General features: G+C 46.0%; 1 protein-coding gene across 3 annotated transcripts in view; it reads right to left on the bottom strand.

The window, feature by feature from the left end:
• Positions 1 to 360: 360 nt before the first annotated feature.
• Positions 361 to 27,264, bottom strand: part of bahcc1b (BAH domain and coiled-coil containing 1b) — a 66,867-nt gene continuing 39,963 nt past the window's right edge. For 2 of the 3 annotated variants that reach the window (XM_034569945.1, XM_034569944.1), the window contains exons 6-28: positions 26,996 to 27,107; positions 26,275 to 26,462; positions 25,181 to 25,321; positions 23,925 to 24,106; positions 23,134 to 23,509; positions 21,393 to 22,346; positions 18,182 to 18,348; positions 17,245 to 17,381; positions 16,822 to 16,926; positions 13,602 to 13,680; positions 13,268 to 13,457; positions 13,005 to 13,172; positions 11,058 to 11,222; positions 10,527 to 10,771; positions 8,570 to 8,822; positions 8,264 to 8,381; positions 8,050 to 8,125; positions 7,835 to 7,943; positions 7,629 to 7,745; positions 7,104 to 7,241; positions 5,101 to 6,521; positions 3,541 to 3,777; positions 361 to 3,036 (exon numbers count right to left, since the gene is read on the bottom strand). In XM_034569945.1, the coding sequence (XP_034425836.1) occupies positions 2,827 to 3,036; positions 3,541 to 3,777; positions 5,101 to 6,521; positions 7,104 to 7,241; positions 7,629 to 7,745; positions 7,835 to 7,943; positions 8,050 to 8,125; positions 8,264 to 8,381; positions 8,570 to 8,822; positions 10,527 to 10,771; positions 11,058 to 11,222; positions 13,005 to 13,172; positions 13,268 to 13,457; positions 13,602 to 13,680; positions 16,822 to 16,926; positions 17,245 to 17,381; positions 18,182 to 18,348; positions 21,393 to 22,346; positions 23,134 to 23,509; positions 23,925 to 24,106; positions 25,181 to 25,321; positions 26,275 to 26,462; positions 26,996 to 27,107 (5,888 nt within the window). In that variant the 3' untranslated portion in view covers positions 361 to 2,826. The remainder of the gene's footprint in view (positions 3,037 to 3,540; positions 3,778 to 5,100; positions 6,522 to 7,103; positions 7,242 to 7,628; positions 7,746 to 7,834; positions 7,944 to 8,049; positions 8,126 to 8,263; positions 8,382 to 8,569; positions 8,823 to 10,526; positions 10,772 to 11,057; positions 11,223 to 13,004; positions 13,173 to 13,267; positions 13,458 to 13,601; positions 13,681 to 16,821; positions 16,927 to 17,244; positions 17,382 to 18,181; positions 18,349 to 21,392; positions 22,347 to 23,133; positions 23,510 to 23,924; positions 24,107 to 25,180; positions 25,322 to 26,274; positions 26,463 to 26,995; positions 27,108 to 27,264) is intronic. The other variant, XM_034569946.1, reaches the window with a different exon arrangement.

The raw sequence follows: 27,264 nt of genomic DNA, 5'->3' as shown, positions 1-27,264 counted from the left end.
GCTGATACCCTGGCTTTGTTCTCTTAATGGTGCTGTTCCGTTTTTTATTATTCTGAATACCTGACCCACCTGTACAGCCCGGGGAGACTCTATCCCGCCCATCGTCTCTCGTGAAAACGCTGCTAGATACAGTTTCCCTTTCTCTCCCCATTCTTCCCTCCTTCTGTCGGACACAGCTTCAGTTTCAAATTGCTTCCTCCACTCGTGTTTGTCTTTTTTTCTGTTCCCCCTCCCTTCTCTGTCCTTCCGCACTTTCTCCCGTGGTCAATTTTCTCACAGTGGACAAATGATCGGCACTGATGAACACAAAGCGTCAATCAGGACACTCACACCCAGCAGGGAAGAAAAAACACAAACACGTTTTTTTTATTTCGTAAGAATCTTTTTTTTTTTTTTTAATGAAACACAAAAGGCAATAAAATTAAGATAAATAATTTTTTTTCTTTTTGTACATGAGGAAATAATTGTCATATTTCCAAAGAATGACTGAAATTACATAATATATTTAGTAGGCTATCGCAACCGTACAAAGCAGGTTCCAGTGGGTCTTAAAAAAAAGGTTGTTTCTGTCTAAAGGTTATGGGTAGAACTGAATCCAGTGTTTCTTAAAGAAAATACAGCTTTTTAAAAAATAATTCAATTAAAGACCCATTAAAGAAATCATTCAAAATCGAGTTTCACATTAGGTTCCTTTTTAAAGCTTTTGCTTTGCAGTGTAACAGCAACATCGTTGTTAAAAGTCAGTCAATGTCCTAAAATAGAAAAAGGCATTCATGTTCTTCCCCCCTATACATCCTATACACCGACAACACACAGTCATCACAGGCTTGCATAAACAGTAAGACAATGGTAAACAAGGAAAACAAGCAAACGTAAAAACACACACGCACAGACATTTTTTTGGCAAAGCAGGAATAAAAGTGACGAAGAAGCATAATTTGTGATTTGATCCTTATCTTGTTTTTTTTTTTTTTTGTCTCTCACCATTGTCCCATTGATTGGCTCTGATTGTCCTTCACAGTCACGTGATGCCATTCTGGTTGCCATAGAGACCTCAAGTGCATCAGCTGGGCAGCACGCAGACAATGTTGCTGCAACGTTTCTCCGAGGGCTGTCATAGCAACGCTGGGTGAACATGAGCAGACACCGAGAGGAACTCCACTTCAAATACCTCGGTGATTGCAGGGGTCCCGGATTCAGATTTGATTGAACGTAATTTTTTATGTCTATTTTCATAAAATAATTTTCCTTCTAATGCGGTGAAGCGTAAACTCACAGGTGCTTTGGTATGTTTAGTTTTGATGCCAGATAAATATCTACATTTCATATAGGAAATACAGGATAAAATAGATAAAGAAGAACTAGATTCTTTCAGGATCTGTGAACAGCAGAAACTCAGTTTCTTTTCCAGTATTTGTGAAGAGAAAAAGCTCCCAACAGGAAATGCACATTCTTATCCCAACAAAGCAAAAATAATTAAAAAAGAAGGGATTTTGGACACATGTTTAAAAAGAGCCTTTTTCTGATTTCCTTATAAAAACATTTCCCAAACGCCCTTTGTACGTGTTCATCCCTAAAGCAGGGCTTACAACCACTAAGTCTTCACATCAGTTGTACAAGTCCGAGCCTCCGATCCTGTTCAGTGCATCGAGAGAGAAACTTAACCCGACCTCCTCCCTCTGCCAGACCCTCCCAAACCCACCCACACACACCCTAAAAAAATCTAAATAAAATAATCTTCTCTGCAAAAGAAAACAAAAAAGAACAAATATATATGTATACTATTTACAACATGTTATTTTATACAATAATGCTGTACAAAGCACGCACACTCACGCACACCAACACGCACCCACAGTTCAAATAAACAATCCAACTACCTGTACATGTGTCTTCGCACCTGAATCGGAGGATACGAGAGAGAGGTATTGACGTGTATGGCTTGACAGGAGAAAACAAAAACAATAAACGTCGGGTGTTTCCGTCGGAAGGACTGAAAACTGCACGTTACGTACTGGATAGATTAATATTCTGAGTATTAGAGACATTGTGTCATGACGTCATATTTGCTTGATGAGCACAGGCGTACACGTGCATGATCACACACACACACACACACACACGCACACACACGCACACACACACATACAATACAAACACACGCACGCTAAAGCACTATTTACTTAGAGCTCATTAAATGCCAAACAGGGTCAACACAGCCACTCTGCAAACACACACACAAACATTTACACACAAGTCCGAACAACAGTGCTTTTTGGTCCTGTTGGGCATCTCCCACATTGTGTTATCGTTGTCATCAGCATACTACCAGTATAAGACCATTACAACCATCCAAACCAGTGTGGTTTACAGTAAGTCTCCCCTTACCATACAGTCTCTCCTGCTCTCTGAGTCTGTCTTTGTCTCAGAAATCGAAATCTGCCACCCTCCCTCCAAGCTACTGTGCTCCAAAGTGCTCACGTCCGTGGTTCCGGTTCTCTCGTTGCAGTAATCTTGACGCTGTGGCGAGATACTTTTGTTATTTCAAAGAGGGACGGCTGACTCCACTGCAAAAAGGAGCCTCAGTCCAAGTCTGATAAAAAGGTTAAATCTGACATGGATCCGAATTTCCGAAGAACAAACCGGACTCTTTTTAAGTGCCACCACTGCCGGACTTTAACCGGTGGGCTAGCTCCTTAGCTTACTAGGGACAGATGAATAAGCAGAGCTGAAACTCTTGTCTTGGTTTCCCTCTGTCCCTTCCTGGAGGCAGTCGACTCCAGAGCCCGTGTCTAATATTTAGATTTCCCTCCATGGCCTCTGGTTCTAGGAAACAATGGCGATGCCGTCTGCGCTGATTAGCTGGCCAGTGGTTGGTTCGTAGGTTCCGGCCTGGTAGAACTGGTCATGAGCCGTGTTCCCCGGCTTGCGTTCATGCATCAGGTGATCATACTCGGCCTTGCTGACCACCTGGCAGCGATGGGAGATGGTCTGCACGTCATTCTCGTCCTCGTGGCTTGACTGATACAAGGCATTCTGTTGTAGAGACGAGAAGAATGGTTGAAAAATCAACAAAATAATATACTAAACAATCCAAATGTTGCATTGACAATTGCACAGAGAAAAGTGATAAGCAGAGAGATTATGATGTTTTTGTTCAGCACATCTTTGTTGCCGTTTCCCCTCCCACACAAACCTCTTAGTTTTCTCATGATGAAGTTTAAGTTTCTGCTTGAGGTGATATTTTATGTTTGCTCAGCCCTGCTGGATGTTACTACTGTAGCCACCCGGCTCTTTTTACATCTAATCCAAACACACCAGTATTGACATTACCAGAAATGTAAAATGCATGACTTCCTGTACACCAGAGATCCGCCCTGGGAATTACCCATCCTACACTGAGTATGTAGATCTGCAAATGGGAGCAGTTTCAAAAACTAAGAGGAAGTACCAGATCAGATGGGAACATGGAAAAAAAACAAAGCCCAGGTAACATATTCATATTTTTTAGAAATTCTTCTTGCCCTTCCTGGTCTTTACCTTGCCATCGCGGTGTCGCTTCCCCAGACGAGTCTCCTCCGGGTGGTAGAACCACTTGACCCTGACCACCATGCTGGAGCTCCACGACTCCCACAGGCTCTCCACCCGGCCCACGTAAGGCAGCTGTGGCCGGCCAGGTGACAGGAACACGGCACAGTCCCCGACACGCACCGTCTCCTTGCCCCTCACAATGGCCTTGTAGAAAAGTTTGCGGGCTTTACCCTTCAGACCTCTCCTCTGTCGGGGGGGAAAGAGAATCAAAACAAGAGTCTCAGTCAACGTATTCAGTGTGGAAGGCTTATTTCAACACCTGCCTCATTTCAGAAATTAATTTGGGTTTTTGTTTGTTTTACTAAACCCAGTCTACCAAAAAATAACCCTAACCCTAACTCTATTGCTTCAAACCAATAAATGTGTTCGGTTAACTTTATGCTGTTCTGGATAGGGGTGCCAAACTGATTATATTCAATGTTACTCCAGGAGTCTCTTTACTGCCACACTAATAATTCACTTCCAGCCTGATAAGGTAATACCACAGAAACTCACCTACAAGTCATGATCACAGTGACCATAACCAGAGAAACACGCCTACCACTCTGCTCCATCTTTTTGTTCATTGGGGGCATGTTTCTTTTCAGCCGCAAGTCTCAGACAATAGATGCCGTCGTGTTTACAAAGCAAACAGCATGGCGAATTGGAAACTTAGTGTGGCAGAGTTTTTTATTTCGTTATCTCAGGATCATGCCTTAATAATCAGGGTGACAAATTCAGAGATTAACTACACCAGGTAAGCCTGATAGTGTTGCCAGTGTGTGCCGAGTATGAGGTTGAATAAGCTGTTCCCAAGTGAGATCATATACTCGGTCTTTGTATTTACTGTACGCAATCGAGGTGTGACACGGCAGAAACTGCAACAACAATCGGTAACCTATTTAAGTCATGAGCTTCAGTAGGTTACTGATACCCAAGACAACCATTGTGCAACCAAGATAATGAAGTGCGATCATGAGAAAAACACTGTCTGATGAGGTCAGGATTTCAATGTCACAGGATTTAGTAACAATGACACTTCAATAACAAAAAGAAGTAAGATTCTGGAAGAACTAAAATTTTAGTGATTATTCCCCAATAGTTATCTCATCAACATCTTGGATATAGAAAAAAAAACATAGTAAACTAGAATGGCACTCAGTAGAGAGCACACCTCTGCCAAGCACCAAAAGTTCCCTTCAATTCCATCAAGCTGCACCAAATTTCACACACTAGATATCAGTCCACTAAGTATTGCTGATTTCTTTTCATCAATATCCATGAATTGTTGTCTGGAAATAGGGTGAAAATGTTATAAAAGCCCTATCTGACACTGTTAAAGTGAGTTAAAAAAAATGCAGGGTCCGCACAAAGATGTATTGGGTTCCTTCCTGACCCATACTGCATCCTTCCTCCAGGTTTTATGCAAATCCGTTCAGTTGTTATTGTATAATTTTGCTCACAAACAAATGGATTGTGGTGAAACGATAACCTCCCTGGCTGAGGTAAATATAATACAAATCATCTTACCTGTGTGGGGTTGCCGGACCATTTCCACAGCTGGCGCCCATGCAGCAGTGGAGCCAGGTTGGGCAGAGGCTCAGGTGAAGACATCCTCTGCCTCTTTGTTGTTGCCGGGTCCTTGGCAGCAGGTTTCGGCTGCTGGTTCACAGGACTGATTTGGCTCTGATGGTGGCTGATAGAAGCTGCTTCTTTCCTCTTTAGCTGGGTCTTTGCCGTGCTACTGTTAGCCGCCATACTTCCTTTTGATGTGAACTCCTTCCTGTCTTCTGCTCTGTCAGCCTTCCCCTTCGACCCAGAGACGGCCATGTTGGCTTTTGCCACAAAGCCGTGAGCCGGGCCAGAGGCCGAGGGAGAAGAGCTGGAGGTTGTAGGGTCAGGATTTAGTTGGTCAGACTTTACGTTCTGCCTGTGCTTGTGTTTGTCCTGCTGGAGCAGTGCACGGCGCAGCAGCACAGAGGAGGACTCTTCGTCAGAGGAGTAGGAGGAATCGTTGTCTGAAGAGCAGAGGGATGATGAGGAGATGGAGGCGGAGGAGGAGGAAGAGGAGGAAGATGAGGAGAAGCAAGCGGAAAGACGAGAGAGAAAACGACCACCACGGTGAGATGTCTCTGGTGCACCTCTTCTACGTGCTTCAACACCTCGACCATCATCCTCATCTTCCTCGTCCAGCTCAGAGTAAGAGCTGGGGCAGTCGCTTGGGTAGTCCAAACTGTAATCCCCACCTTGGACTCCCACAGCAGCTGACGGAAGATCCTTTCTTATAGCTGGAGCCCCCGTTAGAAGAGCCTCAGCTTGGGCCCCGGCACCATCTCTTTCTCCTCGCGTCTTCTTTCCGTCCTTCACCGGCAGGGACGGGTGGATGTATCGCAGTGGTGCTTCTCTCCCTCCGCTTCCTCCAAGTCGAAGCAGGGCCTTGCTGTTCTTTGTTTTAGGAGAGGTCACTCCTTCGTGGTCCAGCTTCACCAGAAACTGTTTCCTGTCCCGTTCACCCACTGGCTTCCTGCTCCCAGCTGCATTTGCCGTGGTGACAGCTGAGGAACAAGAGGAGGAGTCACGGGGTCCCATGGAAGCAACCGTGGTGGCTGGTCGCCCACCTCCAGAGTTCCCACTGCTTCCAAACGCTGAGTAGCCGTTGGCGATGCTACTGAATGAGTCGACTACAAAAGGAGAGCCAAAGATACCTTTGACGGGGGATGGGGGTACAAGAGAGTGAGAGGCAGGCCGATGAAACAAACCTAAGTCTCGCTCTCGTACTTTTTTCTGGGTCTTACGGGAGGTCCCATTGAAGAGGAAGAAGTCAACCGGTGGCCTCTTCCTGGGCATGGACCAACTCATCAAAGAGGTGTCATTTTTGGTTACAGTGTCTGTTACTGACGTCAGGGTGCTGGCAGTCTTAGGCACTGAGTGAATTTTCTTCGGTCTGCCAACTGAAAAAGGAGTCAACACAGAGGGGGTTATAATAAATATGAGCCTGACAGGTCTTAAGATCACACTAAGATTAATTGTGGAACTGAGAGCTGTGGAGTAACTTAATATCTCTATCTGTTGGATCTTCACCTGGCCAGGTACGTTTCCACATATCCATTACTCAAACTGCAACAAACCTGGCAAACCTGTCCCTCCCCTGTGCTCCCATTGTCACCCTGAGTTTGTGATGAGTTACATGTATGTGGCTTAACCACACAAAGCACTACATTGACACTTCACGAAATAATGATTCATATGGAAATATGAGGATGAGGGATAAGCAGCAAGGAAGGAATTTGAGGCATCTGATAATTGGTTGACAGGAGGAACTGTAAACTAGGCCTTGTTTTGGGGGAATTTAATTTGGCCTGAAGAGCCGTGTGCCTGTATTTACTAGAAAGACTAGAACCATCTCAGACTACATATGTTAAATTCTGAGTGATGCTCATTTCCTCAACAGAGAGTTAGCCAGTTTTTCCTAGGGATTATAAACTCAAGATTGTTTTGTAAATCTTTACAAAACAATATGTTTTCTCCCTCACCTGGTCTTTTCTCCTGGGGTCTCCCTGCTAGCTCCTCATTGGTTGGTTTCTCTGTAGGCGTGTCCTTCTTCTCCTGGGTGGAGCCTTGTCGACCGCGGCGACCAAGTGAGATCAGAAGTGCCGGAGAGGGTTCCGCACCTGACGGAGAAGAGTTGTTTGATGATGGCTTTCATTAATTCACTCATTCGTTTTTTTTTTTATCACCTCTGCCAAGTAGGTTATGCCTTAACCGATTTCCACGAAACTTGGTGGAAATAAATTTTGGTGTGGATCCAGGATTTTGACATTTTGAGGTGGGACATTTTTCAAACTTGATTTCTCAGAGAATAATTCATGGGTCATAAAATAACACATGTTTAAGAAAGTGATATCTATGAGTGTGTGTAATTTGGTGCAGATCCCACTAAAAATCTGGATCTAGTGAATTTAAATATGGTTTCCTAAAGGGACTGTTGGGCCTTGGCAGAGATATTCTAGTTTAGTATGATCATCTTTCCCTGTCAGTCTCCACAAAGTTGTACTTACAGTGGATTTGGTATCCAGGCGGCAGAAGTCTGATGTTCGCGAGTGAGATCCTTCCTCTGTCTCCATCATCGAACTCCACCATCACACTGCCCTCTTTCTCCACCTCACCTGGACCTCCTAAAGTACAACACAGAATGGAGGACGTAAGCAGCAGGGAAATGTGTGAGTGTATTCACAGAGTGAGGCGGTTGGTGCATGTCGCCCACCTCGGTGGACATATCCAGGGTAAAGACAGCGAGATCGCTCGCTCCAGTAGGCACAAACTCGCGTCCCTGCCGTCAGGATGGCCTCAGTCTGGGTACGCACGTCTAACACCTGGGGGGGGGACAAATCAGAGAATTAAGTTAAAGCTATCCAGCACAGCCACCAACAAAACTACTTAATGTAATAAATGCTTTGGAGCCTCAAGACTGAAACTCACTGCTTCCTGTAGTAGCTGCTCCAACGAGTAGATCCTGGGGCGATTCCCTCGTTCTCCTTCGATGACAACACTAAATCTAAAATAACAACATATATATATTATTTAACAATCTTTTTTTAAACCAACCCATTCACTTACAGAATAATCTTTTGAAATTGTTGTGTTGTTTTATAGGTTTCGTATCCGTATCCGTATCCGTATCCGAGGGTCTTACATGTCAGGCAGGTCCAGAGTTTGGACACAGGCGGCGTACAGCAACTCATCCTCCTTAGAGATCAGGATCTTCAGCCCGTCCACCAACATCTCTTTACTCAGCACACAGTTAGGCAGGGCTGCAGAGGGAGGGAGAGGTACAAAGATGGATGGAGACAATAAAGGGTTAGATACACATAATGTATAATTGCAATGTCAAGTGAGAAGAAGAATCAAAGACTGTGCGTGCGTGCAAAAGATCAAACATGCTTTTAAACCCTGCATGTGTGTAGGTAATTATAAATGATGTGTCACTGTTTATGCCTACCGGGAATTCTGCATGGCATGTTGGGAGGAAGGTGGATCGACTTCTTCTCATTCGCTTCCTCCTCCTCCTCCTCCTCCTCTTCTACTCCTTCCTCCTCCTCCTCCTCCTCTTCCTCCTCCTCCTCCTCCTCTTCCTCCTCCTCCTCCTCCTCCTCCTCCTCCTCCCCCTCAGAGAAGCTGCTCTCCTCATCCAAGCGAAAGCCGTCGTCAGCCGCGAAGCTCTGTAGGAGTCGGCTCACCGCGTGGCCCTTAGCCTGCATGGACAGGAAAACAGGATGTGACGTCAGCGGGCAGATTGTACATCCAAATTCAGAGAGAGTAAACAGGATTTGTGAATGAATGAATTAAGTCGTCTTCATTGCGAAGTGATTGATGTGGTAAATCAGTGAAAAGCAACTGCAGGCACCAGCGCCTCTTGTAATGTTATACTTCAATTAAGCCCGCAGGATTTTTCATCACGGCTGCTGTCGCTCACTAGAAGATCAGAGGTCGCAGTCAGTAATAACTGCGCCTCTTGACCTGCCGGGACTTCATCGTATTGCTCGAGGACACTTCAGCAGGTTGGAAGCCTGCTAATATAGAAGCTTGAACCCTGATTTGCATTCTCACTTCAGACATACAACCCATCTCCAGACCAGTTGAAGCTAGTCTATCCAAAGATGACTGATGATGAAAAGTTGGCTCGCCCAACAGGTTTCTGCTTGTATTTAAGCTTTCCAAAGACAAGGCCATAATATTCAGTGTGTGTGTATGTCTGTGTGTTCTAGCGTGCATGTGTTGTCTTTTGGAGTTTTCCACATCAGGAGACCGTATATTTAAGTGACAGAAGTTTCGTCACCAGAGGGCATTGGTGATTATTTCCCTTCAGAGCTTGGCCTGAGTGTGTGAGTGTGTGTTTACAGGAATGCATGGGTGTGCGTCAGGTTATGGCCAATGATTATCTTTATACTTCTCTGTTTGGTTTACAGTTATGTGTTTTTGGACATTCCCTCCCGATGACTCAAACACTAAAGCAACCTTGGGGCATTTCTCATTAAAACAACCGTGGGTGTCTCGCCAAAGGCTGCCTGCGCTATTAAAACAGGCCCGGTGGTGTGTCAGCACAGCAGGACACATGCAAACACACACCTTTAACAAGAACAAATGGCATATTTAAAAAAGAAAAGACAGATTTACAGATGATGGTGAGCATCCGTCTTTAAGGAGGTAATGTCAGTGGATTTTCAAACAGGGTGTGGCTCACTTCAGCGGGGAAGGAGTGAGTTTGAGGTGAGGGCTTTACCAAATTCCTCCCTCCCTCTTGGATTCTCAGCAGATGGCCAAAGGGAGTGACCTTCTCTGAGTCACCTTTCCTCTTTTACTGATATTTCCAGTCAGCCACTGTCTGAACCTAATTCCTCTCCTGACCACTGCTGAGTTCACTGCAGACAAACCAGCATGTCCAGCTTTGCTGTTTAAACAACAGTCAACAATAATGTAAAAACCTTATTGCTTACAATTTCGTGGCAGCAGAAATTAATTGTGATACTCGTATTTCCATTCTGTCACACTGTTGCCAATCCCTCTCACCTTTTTCTTCTCCATTAACCTTTCCCATGCACCTCTGTGTGAATGATCAGGAGGAAAAAAGATGCAAAACATGGTCCAAGACTCTGTCTATCTTTGCCTGTACACTTTTTACAGCCCGACTCATTTATTTTATCTCGCAAGACGAACATTTCGCCACACAAAACATAAACAGAACTTCTTGAAGGTACTTTTGGTCCAGACAACATTTTGATTAATCTCTATTAACAGCTCTCTGCATATGGATGCAGATTAATTAAAAGCAGATGACGGATGCATTTCTGTCAATGTGTTCCACCCTCTTTGTTTTCCCTCCAGATTCTCCAGAGATTAACAGGAAGTAATATAAGTGATTTCATCATAGCCATGGTCTGAGCTCAGCAATGTCTCACCTTCCCCAGAATGCCCTGTCCTCCCGAGGTCTTCTTCAGGGCTTCCTTGATGCTCCGGTTTGCTTCCGTCTGAACACCATGGTTCCCCCGGCCGTCCCCGAAGCTGCAGCCCACTGATGACACACCCCAGCTAAGCAGAGATGCTCTTTTACTCCTGTGGTGGTCCTGGCGTCTCCTCTCTGTGCTGGTGGGGCTTGCTCTTCTGAGTGCTGTCCTCTGGTCTGTACTGGACATGCCCTCCATGCCTGAGGTTGGGGGAAAAGAATGAAAATCAGATCATATTAATGTCAATATCTACTATTAGATTAAATATGGTCAGACTTTTCGTCAAATATAAGGTCAAATTTTGATATGCTTTTGCCTTTTCCTGGTCTTTGAACCCACTTTTTTTAAAGTAAAGGGGACATAGATTTCTTTAAACCCCAAGTAAATCAAGGTATCCTTCCCTTGTAGTCCAAAAACTGAAAATTGTAAAGTTACATGGTTTTTATAGCAAAGCAGCATTCATAGAAATACATAAATAGATCTCACCTGTAGTCCCTGGTCTCTTACTCCTGGCTCTGTGGTTTGTCTGGAGCTTGGTTGACTGTGAGGAACCAGGTGAAATCCCAGCAGGGTTCGCGGGAGTTTCTTTAGAGCACGAGCCCATCTTGATGTCACCGTCGTCACTGTCGTAGCTGCCGTCCTCCTCGTCCTCTGTGGAGTCACAACATCAGTATGATCGGTCAGGAAGCCTGGGGACTCACTTGACAGGATGTATTGATGGTAACCTTTCAATATTCCTCCAGCATAAAGTTCAGTTCGAGCGCCTGTGGCTAAAATGAAGTGCAGCGTCAGTGCAGCTCAGCCACGATCCAGAGCATCGACTGACAGCAGCAGATCTCAACGCCAGCCCACAACAGTTATTATTCTCATACAGGACACTCTATTTAGACTGCTTTGGCTGCCTGGTCTTCCTGTTTCCTCCGCTGCTCCCTGCCTCCACCCCAGCACCCCCTTCTCATGCTGTGTCTGACTTAATCAATGTCCTGTTGTTATCATTGATGCCTGCTCTGTTGTGTACCTGGGGGTCTTTAAATGCTGCTCTCCCTACCTAAGGTTGCATATGTATGCACATGGAAGCGCAGGGCAGGCAGGTCCCACAGCAGAGATGTACCTTCTATTAGCAACTCATGTCAACACTGTAATCAAAATAATGTCTCATTGAGAATAAGGTCAATGGTGGGGTCCATGTAAATCTGGTCAGTGATTTACTGGTGTATTTTGTCCTTCCTTCCAGCCTTATACCCTTAATGGCTCCACAATAATGTTCCTTAACTGCAGTGATGTGCACATATGCAGCGCTGTAAACACACACACACACACACACACACACACACACACACACACACACACACACACACACACACACACACACACACACACACACACACACACACACACACACACACACACACACACACACACACACACACACACACACAGACTGTTATTGGCATCTGTTTGTCGCTGACTGTGGGGGTCGTGTCGGGTGTTGACACGTCTCTGACACACTTGTCACTTACATGGCGTTCTCGTCAACACCATGCCCTAGTCTCTCTTTCATTCACACACACACACACATGCACATGCAGGCACACGCACAAAACTACTACTCTCCATGCCACAAATTTCAGATTCTAGCATTTTGTCCCTTAAGTTTCGTTACTTTCATATTTACACCTTCCTCTCTGTTATTGTGTCTCCTCGACTCAAGATGTCAGTGGAGGACATTTTCATGAGGCTGGGGGAGTTGAAGAAAGGAGGGAGAGGGTGTGACATTCTGACCAGGACCAGAGATGGCTCATGTTACCGTACAGTGTTGAGGGCACAAGTGGCTGTGCTGCGTGCCTGTGGCAAGTCGTTAATGGTTTTAACGGTGTGACAGACGAGTCGGGAAGTGAGAGGAGGTCCCCAAGGATGGCAGACATCACACTCTCAGATGCTTCACGTGCACACACATACACATACACACATATGCCTTGTTTTCATGACTTAAAAACATGTTCCATTGTCTTACATTCATTTGCTGGAGACTCACTCAACCATTGCTATGTCTTACCTAACCTCACCCTAACCTTAAAACACGTCTGCACCCTTACATTGAATTATTTACGATTTATGATCTAAAATAAAAAACCTCCTCCTTACTTATGATTCCCTCCATTCCCTGGATGAATCATTCTTATAGGGACAAAAGCAAGTCATCTACATGTAAACAGATGTACCTAGCTAATCATAAAGATATTCTATGGTTTCACAAGCCACAGTAATGGTTGAATAAAAAGCCATAGATCTGTTTTGAACTTTCATTTTCACTCTTTATAGCTAAGCTCCCTTATTGAGGATTCTTGTTTGGCTGGAAAATGCAGCAGACTGCATATTGAGAAAAAACATGTGTGTGTGTGTGTGTGTGTTGTTTTGTGTACAGTATCTCACCGTGCTCTGAGCTCTCACTGTGACTCTTCTCTTCCCTGACTCCCTGTTTCTCAGAGGTCCGGCCGTCCTTGTGATGGACTCTGTGCGAGCCCACACCCATCAACACTTTAGGCTTCCGGCCTCTCTTCCTCTTCATCGTCTGCCTGGCTGCCCAGTCCTGCTGAGGGTCTAATGGATCGACAGTGAAAAGAGTTTAGTTGTGGTATGCCCCCTAATGAACAACAAGTGGGTGTATACTTTGTATGCTCTCTCTCTCTCCCCACCTCTCCCTCCTTGTTGTCTGCAGTGACTCTTGGGCGTCTCCTCCGCTCCAGGGTCCCCTCTGCAGTGCAGCGTGCCTGCTGACGACATGCCGCGGTGGGCTGCGGCCTTCTGCTTCAGCTGGGTGACCCGCCTGGCCATTCTGGAGCTCATGGTACTGGGCCGGCCTCTGTGCTTACAGCAAGCTTTCATCTGCGGATGGAGAGCGGGACAGCTAATTATTGACTCGTTTCTTTCCGCTAATTAAAACATCCAGGAGAGAGAAAAAGAAACATTAGCAGCAGGAAGTGGTTGTCAGTGTGTGGATGAACCAGGGAAGGCGGCAGAGCGACTGACCTGTGCAGCGCTGAGGTTGTTCAAGCTGTGATTGGACATTTTCTTCCTGGCTTTCTCATCCAGCAAACTTAGCTCAACCCTAGAAAACATAAAAGCACAGCAGAGACACACTTTAATAAGCTATTACAATACGGAATTAATCTGATCACACGTTTCTTTTCTCTCTCAAGGATGATATTCTGTGTAACTCTGCCTCTCTCCTCTTATTTTCACTTCCCTCTCCGCTGCTGGGTTCATTCATTCTCTCACTCTCTTCCCACTTCTCCGCTCTTTCCCGTAACTTTGATGAGACAGGCCCTGTCGACCGTCTGCGCAGTTTGACGCCAAACACCGAAATATTCAGCAACCGTGCGAATATGAAACTCTGCTGAATCACCACATGAAAGGATGAGAATTATCTGGTGTTAAAGGAGAGGGTTGGAGGAGAGACAGAGGGAAAGATAGAGAGAGATGAAGGGGAGGAGGAGGAGGAGAATGGTTCAGGGGGAAGGGAGGGAGACAGAGAGAAAGATGAAGCAGTCTCGGGGGAGTCTGTCCGTTGACCGGAGCTTCAGGGCTCAATCGATAAACACTAACCTCTATTGAACACTACTCCTCCCTTTCCCTCTCCCTCCTTCATTGTATGCATACTCTCTCACACCACAGGCAGCCAGCACACACACACACACACACACACACACACACACACACACATAAAACACTCTGTACACACACTCAGTTAGCAGCTGTGTCTGAGGCAGGTGAATCCGATATTCCCACAGAGGGAAGTTTTGGCTTTCAGCATCTCTGTTCCCGGGAGAGAAGAGGAAGAGGAGAGGACAGGAGAGGAGGCGAGAGGAAGAGGAGACATGGGGAGACTAGAGGAGAGGAGAGGAAGAGGAGAGAAAGAGGAGAGGATAGTAGACAAGAGGAGACAAGTGAAGACTAGAGGAGATGATAGGAAGAGGAAAGGAGATGAGTGGAGTCTAGAGGAGAGGAGAAAGAGCGGAGAAGATCTACTTATATTTTTAAAAGAATCTAATAGATTTAGTCTGTCACATCTGTCTGTTCTAATCCCTCCACCTGACCCCTCTGAGCTTTTAAACCCTTAAATTTGCACCATGTCACGTCCTCACCTACAGTACAGTGAGCGTGCATGTACATTATATCTTCACCAGTGCATACTTCTGGTCTGGCCCAGTTTGGGGAAGACCCTTTCCTGTTTGAACATGACAATGCGCCCCGTGCATGAAGCCAGGCACATGAAGGGAGCATTTTCCAAAAAAGTGACAGGTGACAGGTTTGCACAGAGCTCCTGTCAGTCATGCCAGTCAGTATGTTTTACACAAAGTGATTGTTCCAATAGTCGAAGAGCAGCTGAGACCGACTGGTCTGACTATCACGCTCATGAAGCGACTGGCTTAAGTAAGCAGGGTTTGAGTTTCTCTCTCAAGCTCTCGTTTTCATTCTTTCACACACATACATACTTCACTTTGTGTGTGAAGCCGAGTGCAACATAACTACAATTGTTATCCCCATTGGAATGATTATTGTATTTGCAACTCGGGATGAGTGGAGGCTTTTCACCTTATCCTCGGCACCTTTGCCTTAAGATGTGGTTGAATGAAACAATGTTGGAGGTACTAACTATCTTGTTTTAAGCAAACCGAGGCCTTTACTGCCCGACTTCAGTGGCCAACCTCATTAAGGGTTGACCGTTCTTTTCCATGAGGGTCAGCGTCGGTCTGGTGTTCCACATATATGTACCTGATCCCACATTCCATTCAATTCCAGGGCTTGGATATATAGTACCTGGAGCATGTACAATCAAAGTGCACAGTCAGCATAGGGGTCTGTGTGTACGCTAGCGGACAAGGGTGGATGACAACTATTATACCAAGACGTGCTATAGCCAACCCCCAGCACAGAAATAAGTGTTCAGGTAAGGGGTGGAGCAGCAGGCAGAGGCCGGATGTAACGTATTAATGCTACTGCGGAGATCACATGTTTTTGTTTAGGGCACATTGACACAGGCGTCGACCCTTATCACCAAAAGCTGTCTTGACATCTTTGTTCTTGTCTTCTATGTGTCGCACCGCTTTTTTCATCCGTCATATTTGTATTCTGTTTTGTTTTTTTTGCATCTGTCGCTTGTTAGAAACATCATCAACACGCCCACTTGGTCGAGGTGAGTCCTCCGGAGCATCTCCTGCTGTGTTCTCACACGGGCTGGCTAGAGAAACTTGGGATAAAGTCTGGAGGCTCTCACTCAGAATGCCAGGGCATTATTCAGAGTTCAGAGCATGGCTGAAAGCAGCTTATGTATGTTGGTTGAGTTTGGAAAGGTTGACTTTCTCTCTTCATCTCTCACACTCTTTCATTTCACCCCACAACTCTCACGAGTAGATGAAAGTATCAACAAACGGTATAGGAACGCTTGTTAAAAGCAAAAGAAATGCTGCTCACGCGCGTAGAACCCAGCTCTGCTAATTAAACAAGGTCTGGGTGTATGTGAGCTGCACCAGCATGTATGACTAAAGCCTTTCATTGTCATTTTCATTAGCGCTTTCTAATCACGGTAACCGTGACAAACCTTGAGTTTCTCTAATCATTTTATCAAGGCGAGGGGTGCACATGCCAACAGAGGTGGGGCGGCATGAGAAAACACATTTATCATTATGAGCGCTGAATACTGACTTTGTGTGAGTGTGTGTGCGCTTCCAGCTTGTGCGTATGTGCAGGAATGTGTTTGTCAGCGTGAGAGGGTGCACGTCTGAGGTGTTAAATAATGTGTGGTTGTGTGTTTCAGCGGGTGGGGGTGGTGTGCAGTCGTTTATCACTGTAATAACTGTACATCGGGACTTTGTCCAGCTGTATTAATATATGCTGGAGGTCCACAGGGAATCAGGACATGATCAATGCAAGTGATAAATATGATTAAAAGTGATTAATGATGATTAATGAAGGCCCCATCTCCATTACCTCCCCTCGTTCAAAATCACACCCAGCTTACAGCTTCCATCACATAACCCACTTGGCGCGTGTGTGTGTGCGCGAGCGGCTCCTTCCAGTGCCCAATCAAGCAAATCATCAGCTATAGAGCATTTGAATCAATTCAGCTGAAGAAGAACTTCTTGAAAATCAACCGTGCCTTTCACTAAGAACACAAACAGAAATCAGGATGAATGAGCGGGGCTTGCCAATCACACTGATTATACTGACGCAACATCAGCGCACTGACCTGAGTCTTTTGGAACTCTCCGCAGCAGCTGGGCCGGGGGTGGACTTGCGCTTGCGGGGGCGGCCAGGCCCCCGGCGGGCAGGGCTGCGAGACGTCTCCTCTCTCCTGCAGAGAGGAAGATGAGGAGGAGGAGGAAGATGGGGGGGAGAGAGAGACAGGGAGAGAGAGATCAAAGATGCAGTCAGTACAGCGAGAGAAATCAGGAGGAAACTTGTATTGGCTACAGGACAAACTGCATTAGGTATGAGCAGGCAGCAAGTCCTGATAAATCAGGAGGATGCAGCATGACAGCAGGACAGCGAATGTTGGAATGCATGATTCAATAGAGACAAAAAGAAGTGTGTGTGTGTGTGTGTGTGTGTGTGTGTGTGTGTGTGTGTGTGTGTGTGTGTGTGTGTGTGTGTGTGCGTTCTCTCTGCTCACTGGTGGTCGTGTTTCCTCTGTAGCTTGGCCAGTTCTCTCTGTTTCTCTTTGTAGCGGCGCTGTAACTCAGCCAGCTGGACACGCATGGACAGCTCCTCCCCTCCCATTGTCTCCATGGAGCCCTTCACCGGGCACGCCTGACACACACACACGCACACACACACAAGGACACACACACACACACACGCACACACGAAAACACACACACACAAAACAGAGGATATTTAAATGCTGAAAACAAACTGAGTTAAACAGTCATTGGATTTATGAAGTATCCAGCTGATGTTTGTGCAGCCTGTTTAAGTCTCCTGTAACCATAAGCTCACAAGTCACAACAGCATCCGACCTTAAAGGCAAAGATGTGTTGGAGATGGCACAAGAGCTCTAAACTGGAATATTCTCAAGAGTGATCTATGTATATAACTACATCTTGAAGAAGTTAAAAAAATATATTTATAGTTATATTTTGCCCTAAAAATGTAATACAAAACTGTTGGATTCAATCAATTTTTTATTTGATGTATTATATTTATTATATTAAGTTAGTAGCTATTACTTTTTACAATCACTAATGAACTAATTCTATTTATACAGTGTTACTCAACACACAGTAATGTATGTTACAAAAATCAAGATTATTAAGGAGGCATTTGAGCGAATTTGCATCACAGAGAATAAGCAACGGATGCTTTGTGGAAACACTTGAAATAAAAGTTTCCTAAAATGTAGAACCTGTAAATGGTTGTCAATGTTGGAGAAGCTACTATCTGTATCTTGTTTTTTGTTGTTTTACAGGTTTTTTTTAAGCTTAGTAAAAACTAAACAAATGAGGTGTGAGTCCATTGTTCAACACGTCTCAACAGTTTGAGTTCACTTCGGTTTGAATGATTTATGTTTCCCTCGGACACACAAAATACACATTGGGTAAAAACCTCACCGGCTCGTGGCGAGGCGTCCAGCTGCACTTCCTGCGCAGGTTGAGCCTCTTCCTGATTGGACACTGCTGGTCCGCCCGCACGTCCTCAGCGCATCCCCCCATCTCCAGGGCACGGGCGGCCGCCAGCGTCGCCAGACTGTGGAGGTCAAAGGTCAGCATGTCCTCACCTGCACGGAGAGATGGGATTGTTGTGGTTTCAGATTGGCGCGTCACACATAGCGACTGACATCGCATTATAAAACATACTGAGCGCCTGAACAGGATTTATTTCCTGGAGCGATGAAACTGTGCCTGAGAAAAGTGGTGATATTTATGATATTAGGTGGGTAGTTTATTTGATGTATACTTGTGTTCGCGCCTAATCGTACATAAACAACACAGACACACACACACATGCACACACGGGGGGGGGGGAGCTGGAGAACGATCTCTACATCTGTCACTGTCATTAACTCTGTCATTGTCACAGCAACAGCAGATGAAACAGAATATTCATGAGGTGCTCTGCACACACACACACACACACACACGTAAACATGCACAACTATGCAAACAAAACACTCATTCTGAATACACACATTCACCTACAACATTCGCTGAGCTGCGCAGACATGGGCATGAGGGAGTATTGGAGAGAAGGAGAACAACAGACAGGAGAGAGGAGGAGAGAGGAGGAGGAGGAGGAGGCGTGCAACACAGTAAGATGAAGGGGGGATGGGAGTAAAGGGGAGGAGAAGCAATAAGAAGCAAAGTGTTTATTGAGCTATCTATTTATTCTCCTACATCTCCTCATTATGGACATGGACAGAATCCAATTTCCCCCTTCGAGGAGAGGAAGAAGAGAAGCGAGGAGAGGAGAGCAGAGGAGGAAGAAGAAGAAGAGGGAGAGGAGAAGATGAGGAGAGGAGAGGAAGAAGAAAAAGAAGAAGAAGTGGGAGTGGAGAGGATGAGGAGAGGCGAGGTGAGGAAGAAGAAAAAGATGAGGAAGAGGAGAAGTTTCACTGGAGCAGCGAGGCCCTCCCAGTGATATCTGACAATATTAAAAACCTGCATATCTGAGTGGTAGATGGAGACAGAAAAGCAGCAAACAGCGGAGCGAGAGAGAGAGAGAATGATGGAGGGCAGGAAGGATGAGGAACAAAAAATAAAGAAAGGGAAGAAACGGATGTGAGAAAGAGAGGTAACTCAAGAGAGAGCACCAGGAGAGCGGGAAGGATCTGAGACGGCTGTCCTGTCCCGGCTGGCAGAGGTCAGCGGCTTCTCATCTGCGAGACCTCTGAGCCAATGGCACGCTCCGATTACCCCTGACAGGATGACATCACCGCTGACATCACTACACCGAGTTTAGTATCCTGGAGGACGGCCACAATCGATTGATACTTTCTGCCCTCACTCTCTCTCTCTCACACACACACACACACACCGACACAGTGATACTATACTGTGTCTCTAAAGTGGGTGAAGGATGTAATAGGAGGCGGCGCAGGGGATTTCAGAGGGAGAAACAAAAACAGTGGAGTAAAATTAAAAACACTTACAGTTGATATGGGCCTGGTGATCATTACGCTCCATAAAGGAACTTTTATTGAGCTAAAATTGCAATATAAAGTGAAAGTGAAGGAATAAAGAACACTGTGACGCATACAGCCCCTCTGTAAGCATGTAAGAAGTAATCGTGTTAAGTTATACTGCAGGGGGGGGGGGGGGGGGCTATCTCTTGATTCCTTAATCTGTAATTGCGATCTCCAGTGAACAGCTGAGATATCCTTCCACGTCAAGGAGCGGCATAAATGCATCTGTCTGGGATCGGTTTCATCTCCCCGACACATTCACGATGACAAAAAACGCCATCAGCAGCATTAATAATATTCCACACTGCGGCGAGGCCTGAGCGGCTTTAAAATAAATGTGTTGCAATTTGGAGAACGTTTTCCATGCCACAACAGGACTTATTGATTTCACACCTATTACACATGCTAACCACGTGCGTGCACACATAAACAAATGCAAACTCACCCGCTCTGCATCGCACGCACACACACACATGCACAGACAGCTGCAGAGCGACTTATGATTTTTACACTTATTAATTCCGTCAACAAGGCTTGCAGAGGCAGGATTTACACACAAGATTACATTGGTTTAATAAAAAAAGAAGGAGAAGGAGACGCGAGTGAGTGAGGGAAAAAAATTACAAAGAGGGAGGAGGAGAGGAGGGAGGAGGAGGAGGGCGCAGGCAGGGAGCAGGCAGCCTGGTGGAGAGACACATAGACTCTGATGGAGGAGAGCAGGGATTCATCTGGGATTACTTAACAGTTTACACACACACACAACACACACAGCGACGTGCGTGCACACACACAAACACAGACAAGCATGCACACACTGATGCTGGCATAAATAAAAACACTTTCTCTCAGAGGGACGAGGGGAAAATAGGAGCGCTTACAGGAGAAGTGTTTTAAAAGAAAGGGTCTAATTAGCAAAGCAAGACGCCAGAGCCTGGGGGACACACTGGGCAAAGTGTGTGTGCGTGTGTGTGTGTGTGTGTGTGTGTGTGTGTGTGTGTGTGTGTGTGTGTGTGTGTGTGTGTTCTGGCTGGTGTCTGAGACTCAGCTTGTTTGTCCATTGTGTCCCCCCCCAAACACACACACCCTTTCCAGAGGGAAAAATATGGTCAAGAATAGAAGGTCCGCACTGAGGAAGGGAGCAGGACAGTTAGTGTGTGTGTGTGTGTGTGTGTGTGTGTGTGTGTGTGTGTGTGTGTGTGTGTGTGTGTTAGGTTAATGAGTGAGTTCACCGTCTCCACATCTGGGATGCACATCTCCCAGAAGCTTTTTTTGGTTCACTGTGTGTGTGTGTGTGTGTGTGTGGGTGTGTGTGTGTGTGTGTGTGTGTGTGTGTGTGTGTGTGTGTGTGTGTGTGTGTGTGTGCGCATGTGCTTGTGTAGACAAGGAAGAAGTAGGGTAACCGCTCTTTTGTCTTATTTTTCCTTGATCTCATTTTCACGGCCGTTTTAGTCCTGCTGCCTCTAACACGACAGTATCAACAGTGCAGTGTGTGTAATGAAAGGAAACACGTAAATACTGGGGGGGGGGGGGGGGGGAGTATTTTATAAACTTTCAGAAGTGGTTCAAAAATGTCGAACCACTTCGATTATTGATGTTTGAGGGCCACAGCTGAAGAAAAAAAAAAAGCATTTCCCTCTCACCTTCAGGGTTTTTCTCTGTGCTCTGCCTGCTCCTCTGCTGAATCTCCAGCTCAGCCAGCTCTCCCAGTATCGCCATACCGTGGTTGGGTGGGGGGCTCGGGGCCCGGGTGACAGGTGCGGGTGGGTACAAGGCATCCCTGGTGGCGCACAGAGCGGCGGCGATCAGCAGCTCCAGGCTCCACATGTAGGCCCCCTGGAGCTGGGTGGCTGTGCTCGCTAAGGGAGGCAGGAAGGGGTCGGAGGCCGGGGAGGGAGCAGGAGAGCTACATGGGACTACCGCCAGGTCCTCGACGGGACTCATCCCTCTCACTTCCTCCTCATCCTCGGCCACCTCTACATTCTCTCCATTTTTGTCCCCGTCCTCCTCTTCCTCCCCCTTCTCCTCCTCTTTGGGCTCTCCAGGCACAGAGACGATACATTCTGTTGTGTCGGGCTCCATTCTCTCTCCCTCCTCCTCCTCCCCCGTGTCCTCTTTTCCATGCTCCCTATCATCCTCCTGCTCTTTGGATAGCTGGGGCTCCTCCAGGCTGGCCTTCTGGCCCGGATAACCCAGGGAGAGATCTACTTTTAGGGCTTTGCCCGTGGCTGTGGCCGGGCTGGCTGGATCTGGGACTGGAGCCGGGGAAGGGCATGGCAGCAATCCAGAAATCTTGCTCCCTGGCTCGGAGACAGAGCATCCTCTCTTTTCCGCCCTCCGTTCCCCCTCCTCTTCCTCCGCGACTCCACTCTGAGATTCCACCACTTCACAGTCTCTCGATCCATCCTCCTCTTCTTCCCTGCTCTCCTCTTCTTGTGTGAGAGGCTGGATGTGGCACGGATGTGGGTGGGATTTGGAGTCGGGCTCTGCTGGCTCTGCCTCTACCGTGGCCTGTTCAGCCAATCGGGCTTCGGCAGGTGATGGCCCGGCCTTGTAACCCATGGCGATCGGAGGGTAGGAGTAAACAGGTGGCAAGTCTGGAGGGAAGAGGAGCGAGCAATGGTTTAATTTGTGTTCTGACACAAAACCTGATACACAATTTGTCGAATATATTTTCAAGCTTCTGCATAAAACTGAAAATCTCCAATGTCTTTAGGTCAGACCTCAAAACTGGAACAATACACTGAGAGCACATGTGTATGCATAGTATAAGTGCGTAGTTCATAATATGTATACGGTGGGCATGTGAGTATAGATTTATGTGTGATATTGATGACGTCCTGCTGTTTTCCTGTGATTGCAATGTCGTCCCTGTCACCCCTGCATTCTTATTATTGATGGTATCCCTGCACCCTCCCGACAACGCATATCCTTCCACCTGTACTTCTCAAGGACCCCTGAAGGATAAGAAGGGTCTATCTAAGGATATCATTGACCTTCGTCTAACGACACACATGTCAGCTCAGACACACGTGCGCGCTGGCAGGTCAAACATAAACACACTGAGCGCCTGTATGCTTTTCTCTGACCTTAACGGCCGACCCGCCCGCTGTCTGTCTTTAGCTTGAACACAAACAAGACTGCACACACACAGACCCACACTCAAGGACACACAGACCCACACTCAAGGGATAAGCTATGCTTCAAACGAATTCTGCAAAATCAAAAGAATACCACGTTTCAAAGAGTCCTACATTCCTGCAGCTTCCAACCCACTTCCTCTTTCTTGTCTTTCTTTCTTTTTTCCCATCTCTCTATTTCTTTGTCTTTAAATTATTTTGTCTGACTGGCAAAATATATTATATATATATATATTTCTCCTACCTGGCTCTAGGGATTGTGGGTAGTCCTGAGGCGGCTGTCCCTCTCCTCTGTCGCTGCCCCTCTCCAGTCCCTTGGAAAGGTGCGAGGGAGCGGGGCTGAGCGCCGGGGAGCGGGGAGCCGCGGCAGCCGGGCTCGGAGCGGGAGTCAGGGGGTTCGGCGGGTGCTGCCGCCTGGACGGGGAGTGGTAGCAGGGCGAGTGGCGGCTGGAGGGACACATCCCCGGAGACGGCGTTGGGGTCTTGGGTGGAGGAGGAGTGTGAGAAAAGGGCTTGGCTGCATGAGATGAGGTGGCGGAAGAGGATGAGGAGGCATTGCGGGACGCTGAAGACTGGTGAGGAGAGTCTTCTATCGTAATAGGATGCTCGTCGTGTTTTCTCTGTGAAAAAGGACAAGGAGAGTTAACATCACAGTGATTTGTGTTTAAATAGTTAGTTCTTCTCATTATTTTTGTTAAATTTACACTTATGACATTGTTTTTGCGAATGAGTTATTTAAACACAGACAAAAACATGATAAAGAATGTAAAAGTGGTTGAAAAGCAACATAATGACACATTTTCACATGAAACCGTTTCCAACACAGATTTTGAAATTTTGCATATTTCTCTTTAAGGGTTGAGAAATTAAGTGAGCTTTCTTTAAAGAAATTATTAATACGGATGTATTATAACCCTGACATCTCAAAGGAGGAAGTTCACAATATTTGCACAATTCTTATTCTCATTTGCACACAGTTTCACAATAATAAAGCAACAGTATTTCACAAGTTTTAAATTATAATATTAGTTGTACCTGTCCCATGGTGTGGCGCTGCATGTGCTCCATGACTCGCTGCTGCTGCTGGTGCTGCAGGGCGTACAGCTCCTGCTGCCGTAGGAATGAGGAGCGGGAGTAGACAGGGTGATGCTGCAGGTGAGGAGGGGGGCCGCGGCCGCCGTAGACAGGAGGCCACAGTCCTGACTGCTCCAAAACATCTGGAGGAAGAAAGTTGGAAAGAGAGGAAACGTGATGTTGTTTTTCTTTATTGACAAATAACGTCATTCATCTTTTGACTTAAATAAGCAGTAAAATGAAGCAGGGCAAAGTTTTTACATAGAAAACATAGACATTTTGTCATTGAACTCCGAAAGTGCCCATTTGAACATGTGGGGTTGGCTTCAGACACAACAAGCGAATCCTGCAACAATCCTCCATTCTCCTTTTTTAACTCTTTCTCTTTCTAATGATGGTGTTTTTCCGTGCAGGGAAACACAGATTTTCTTTAAAACCCCACCCTAAGTGCTTATGAATTCAGATACGCACACATGTAAACGCACTCACACTCGGGCACACACACACACATCCCTTCTTGGCTGCCTTGTCGCTGGGAACCTTTGTTCTGTGAGATTAGCCTGAGTGGGCTAATGTTTCCCAGGGGAAGGGTTCAGTGGATGCACTTCCCCTCTCTGCAGGAACTCCCACGAAGCGAGGCAAGGGAGGCGGGAGATAATTAAATTTCACAGCCTGTTTGCAAAGCAGCATTCACGCACGCACGCACACGCGCTTTTCTCTTTTTAGCAATGGTTGAGATGTACAACACAACCTTTAACACTGAGCCATGTTTCATGGTGTTCCAGACATGAACACAACTAAGTTAAGATGTCCACACACACACACACACGCACACACACGCACACGCACAAGCACAAGCACATGCACACTTAGACAAAGTCCAGTCCAAACACACCAGTGTGCCACCACAAGAGAGATGAATATCAGTTAAAATGGTTTGCATAACGCTGGGCACATGCAGAGGGGGCAATGGAATAGCTGCTCCCATTAACGAAGCTATAAAACACGGCCCCACTGACAGAGGGACTTAGTTGAGCATTATATTATGATTAGCCAATGATACTAAAACTCTGGGAGAGAAATGGCAGCAGCTCTGATGGTACAAATGGAGAGAAGGAGGGAGGCAGGGGAGGCAGTTAAGTACGGGTAGACAGCGGTGAATACAGGCTCTGCTGGTTGTCAGTGTGAGTTGTTATAAAAAAGGCTGCTTAGCGTACCGAGATGATGATGAGGCCCCGGTTCTGTCGGAAGAACCACTAGCGTAGAGTTAGGGTCTTGGGTGAGTGACCCCAAGACGGGCTGCAGAGAGCCGGGGAGACCTGTTGGGAAGCCGGGGCCCATTCCTACATGGCTTAGACCTGGAAAAAAGAAATACACACAACAGAGTCAAATAGGTGCAACATATAAATACTTATTTTACTACTTCAATAGGTACCGCTGTGGATAAGTGGGTAAATCTTGGGATGCAAACACCAAACACGAATAATGTGGAGTTGTGAGAAAATTTGCTATTTACTTCCGCCAAGGAGGTTATTACCTTCACCAAGGAGGTTATGTTTTCACTGCCATTTGTCTGTCTGTGAGCAGGATTACGCGAAAAACTATTGAAGCGATTTTCTTGACACTCGGTGAGCGGCTGTGAAATAAGGAAGAACCTATTTACTTTTGAAGCGGATTTTGATTAAGCGGGCAGATCCAGGATTTTCTTTTGCCACTTTTGTTAACATTGCAAGATAGAGTGTTTTCCCAAATATTAAAGAGATAATGGGGAAAAAAATGCAGGTTTATGAAAGGCACTGATATCCTTGAGTGTGAGCAAATTTGGTGAGGCTTGATTGAATTTATGGAACTGCTGGGCCTTGGCGGAAGCATCGGCTCTGAAGAGTGCCATTCTAGTGTTTTCTTTTCTACGTGGTCTACATATTTCTTTTGCTACACAGTCTCACTTGTGGCTATAACATGATTGTTATTCATTGTAAAGCAATATAGTATTGAAACACTTCAATTACAAAATGTTACTTAGAAATAAATAAAATAAAAAAATGTATTCATTGTTATTAACAGTAGCGTCACGATTGAACAAAATACAGTCAAAAGAAAACATCCATCAACGTGAAGTCAAAGGAACTTTCCAGAGTTATTGTCACGTGATTTTAACAAAATGATAAAAACACTGATCTTGACTGAAGCCAATGAAAGTGAGGGGATTAAAGATAAAGACAGTATCCTATGTATGAAGAAAATTTGTTTTCACTTGTGCTGAAGCACATACATAAGTTAGAATCCTGCGCTCTTGTTGATTTCTACTCACTGTACGAATGCCCCATCCAGAGGGAGGGACTCCCCGTCCTCTGCATCCAGTGGTGGTGAGCCGGGTGAGCGTGTGCAGCAGGGTCCGGCCCTAACTGGTTGGCTGGAACCAGGAGGTGGGAGGTCAGGTCACCGTGGCAACTACTAGAAGGGTGGATCCTGGCGAACTCCACTCGATCCTTGTTTTCCCTGTCATGGCGGTAGGCAGGGCGAACTTTGTCATTATCTTGATTATCCCTCTTATTGTCATCATCGCCATCATTATGATCATTATCTTCATCATTGTCATCTTCATTACCACTACCGCCATTATATTCATTAAAAAAAATGAAATGTGACAGCAACAGGAACAGCCATCATCTTGGTCCTGGTCTATGAGTTCTCATTATATGTTTTCTTCCCTTAATATGACTACATAACAAGAGCCTGATACTTCAGAGACTCGATTCGTATTAGTCTCCATAATATTAATGCACCACATCTCATCTCGGAGAATGGGAAAGAGAGAGGGCAAGAAAGAGAGTGAGTGGGTAAGGAAATACCACATCAAAGGGTGAGAAGAGTAAATGGAGTGAGGGGATGAGAGAAAAGAGAAGCACAGCCTCAGACGGGGAGAGAATAAAAGAACTGCAGCCTATCAGATGAGAAAGAAAAAAATGAAGAGATGCATGTGTGTGCTCCTATTGGTGAATGTTCATATGTGTCGATGAATTGAAGAGTACCTGATGATTAGCTCTCTGTCTCTGTCCAGATGATGAAGGCTGATCTGCTCCTCTGTCATCCTCTTCCTCTCCTCTGCCTCCCGGCCAAGAGGATACACAGAGCGAGACACCCCTGAATAACAAGTACAACAGTAATTACACTTACTGTCATTCACCAATTAAAAGTGTCCTTCAATTTCAAACATGGGTACTTCTAAAAAACCAAGCGCCGATGTGAAGGTTTGGTTGCATCTTCAAACATTTTTATGGCCCTTTAAAATTAAAAAGTC

The sequence above is a fragment of the Hippoglossus hippoglossus genome, chromosome 19, assembly GCF_009819705.1.
Source record: "Hippoglossus hippoglossus isolate fHipHip1 chromosome 19, fHipHip1.pri, whole genome shotgun sequence".
In the NCBI taxonomy this organism is placed as follows: Eukaryota; Metazoa; Chordata; class Actinopteri; order Pleuronectiformes; family Pleuronectidae; genus Hippoglossus; species Hippoglossus hippoglossus.
Note: the sequence above shows the minus strand (reverse complement) of the source record. Positions and strands in the feature narration are given on the sequence as shown.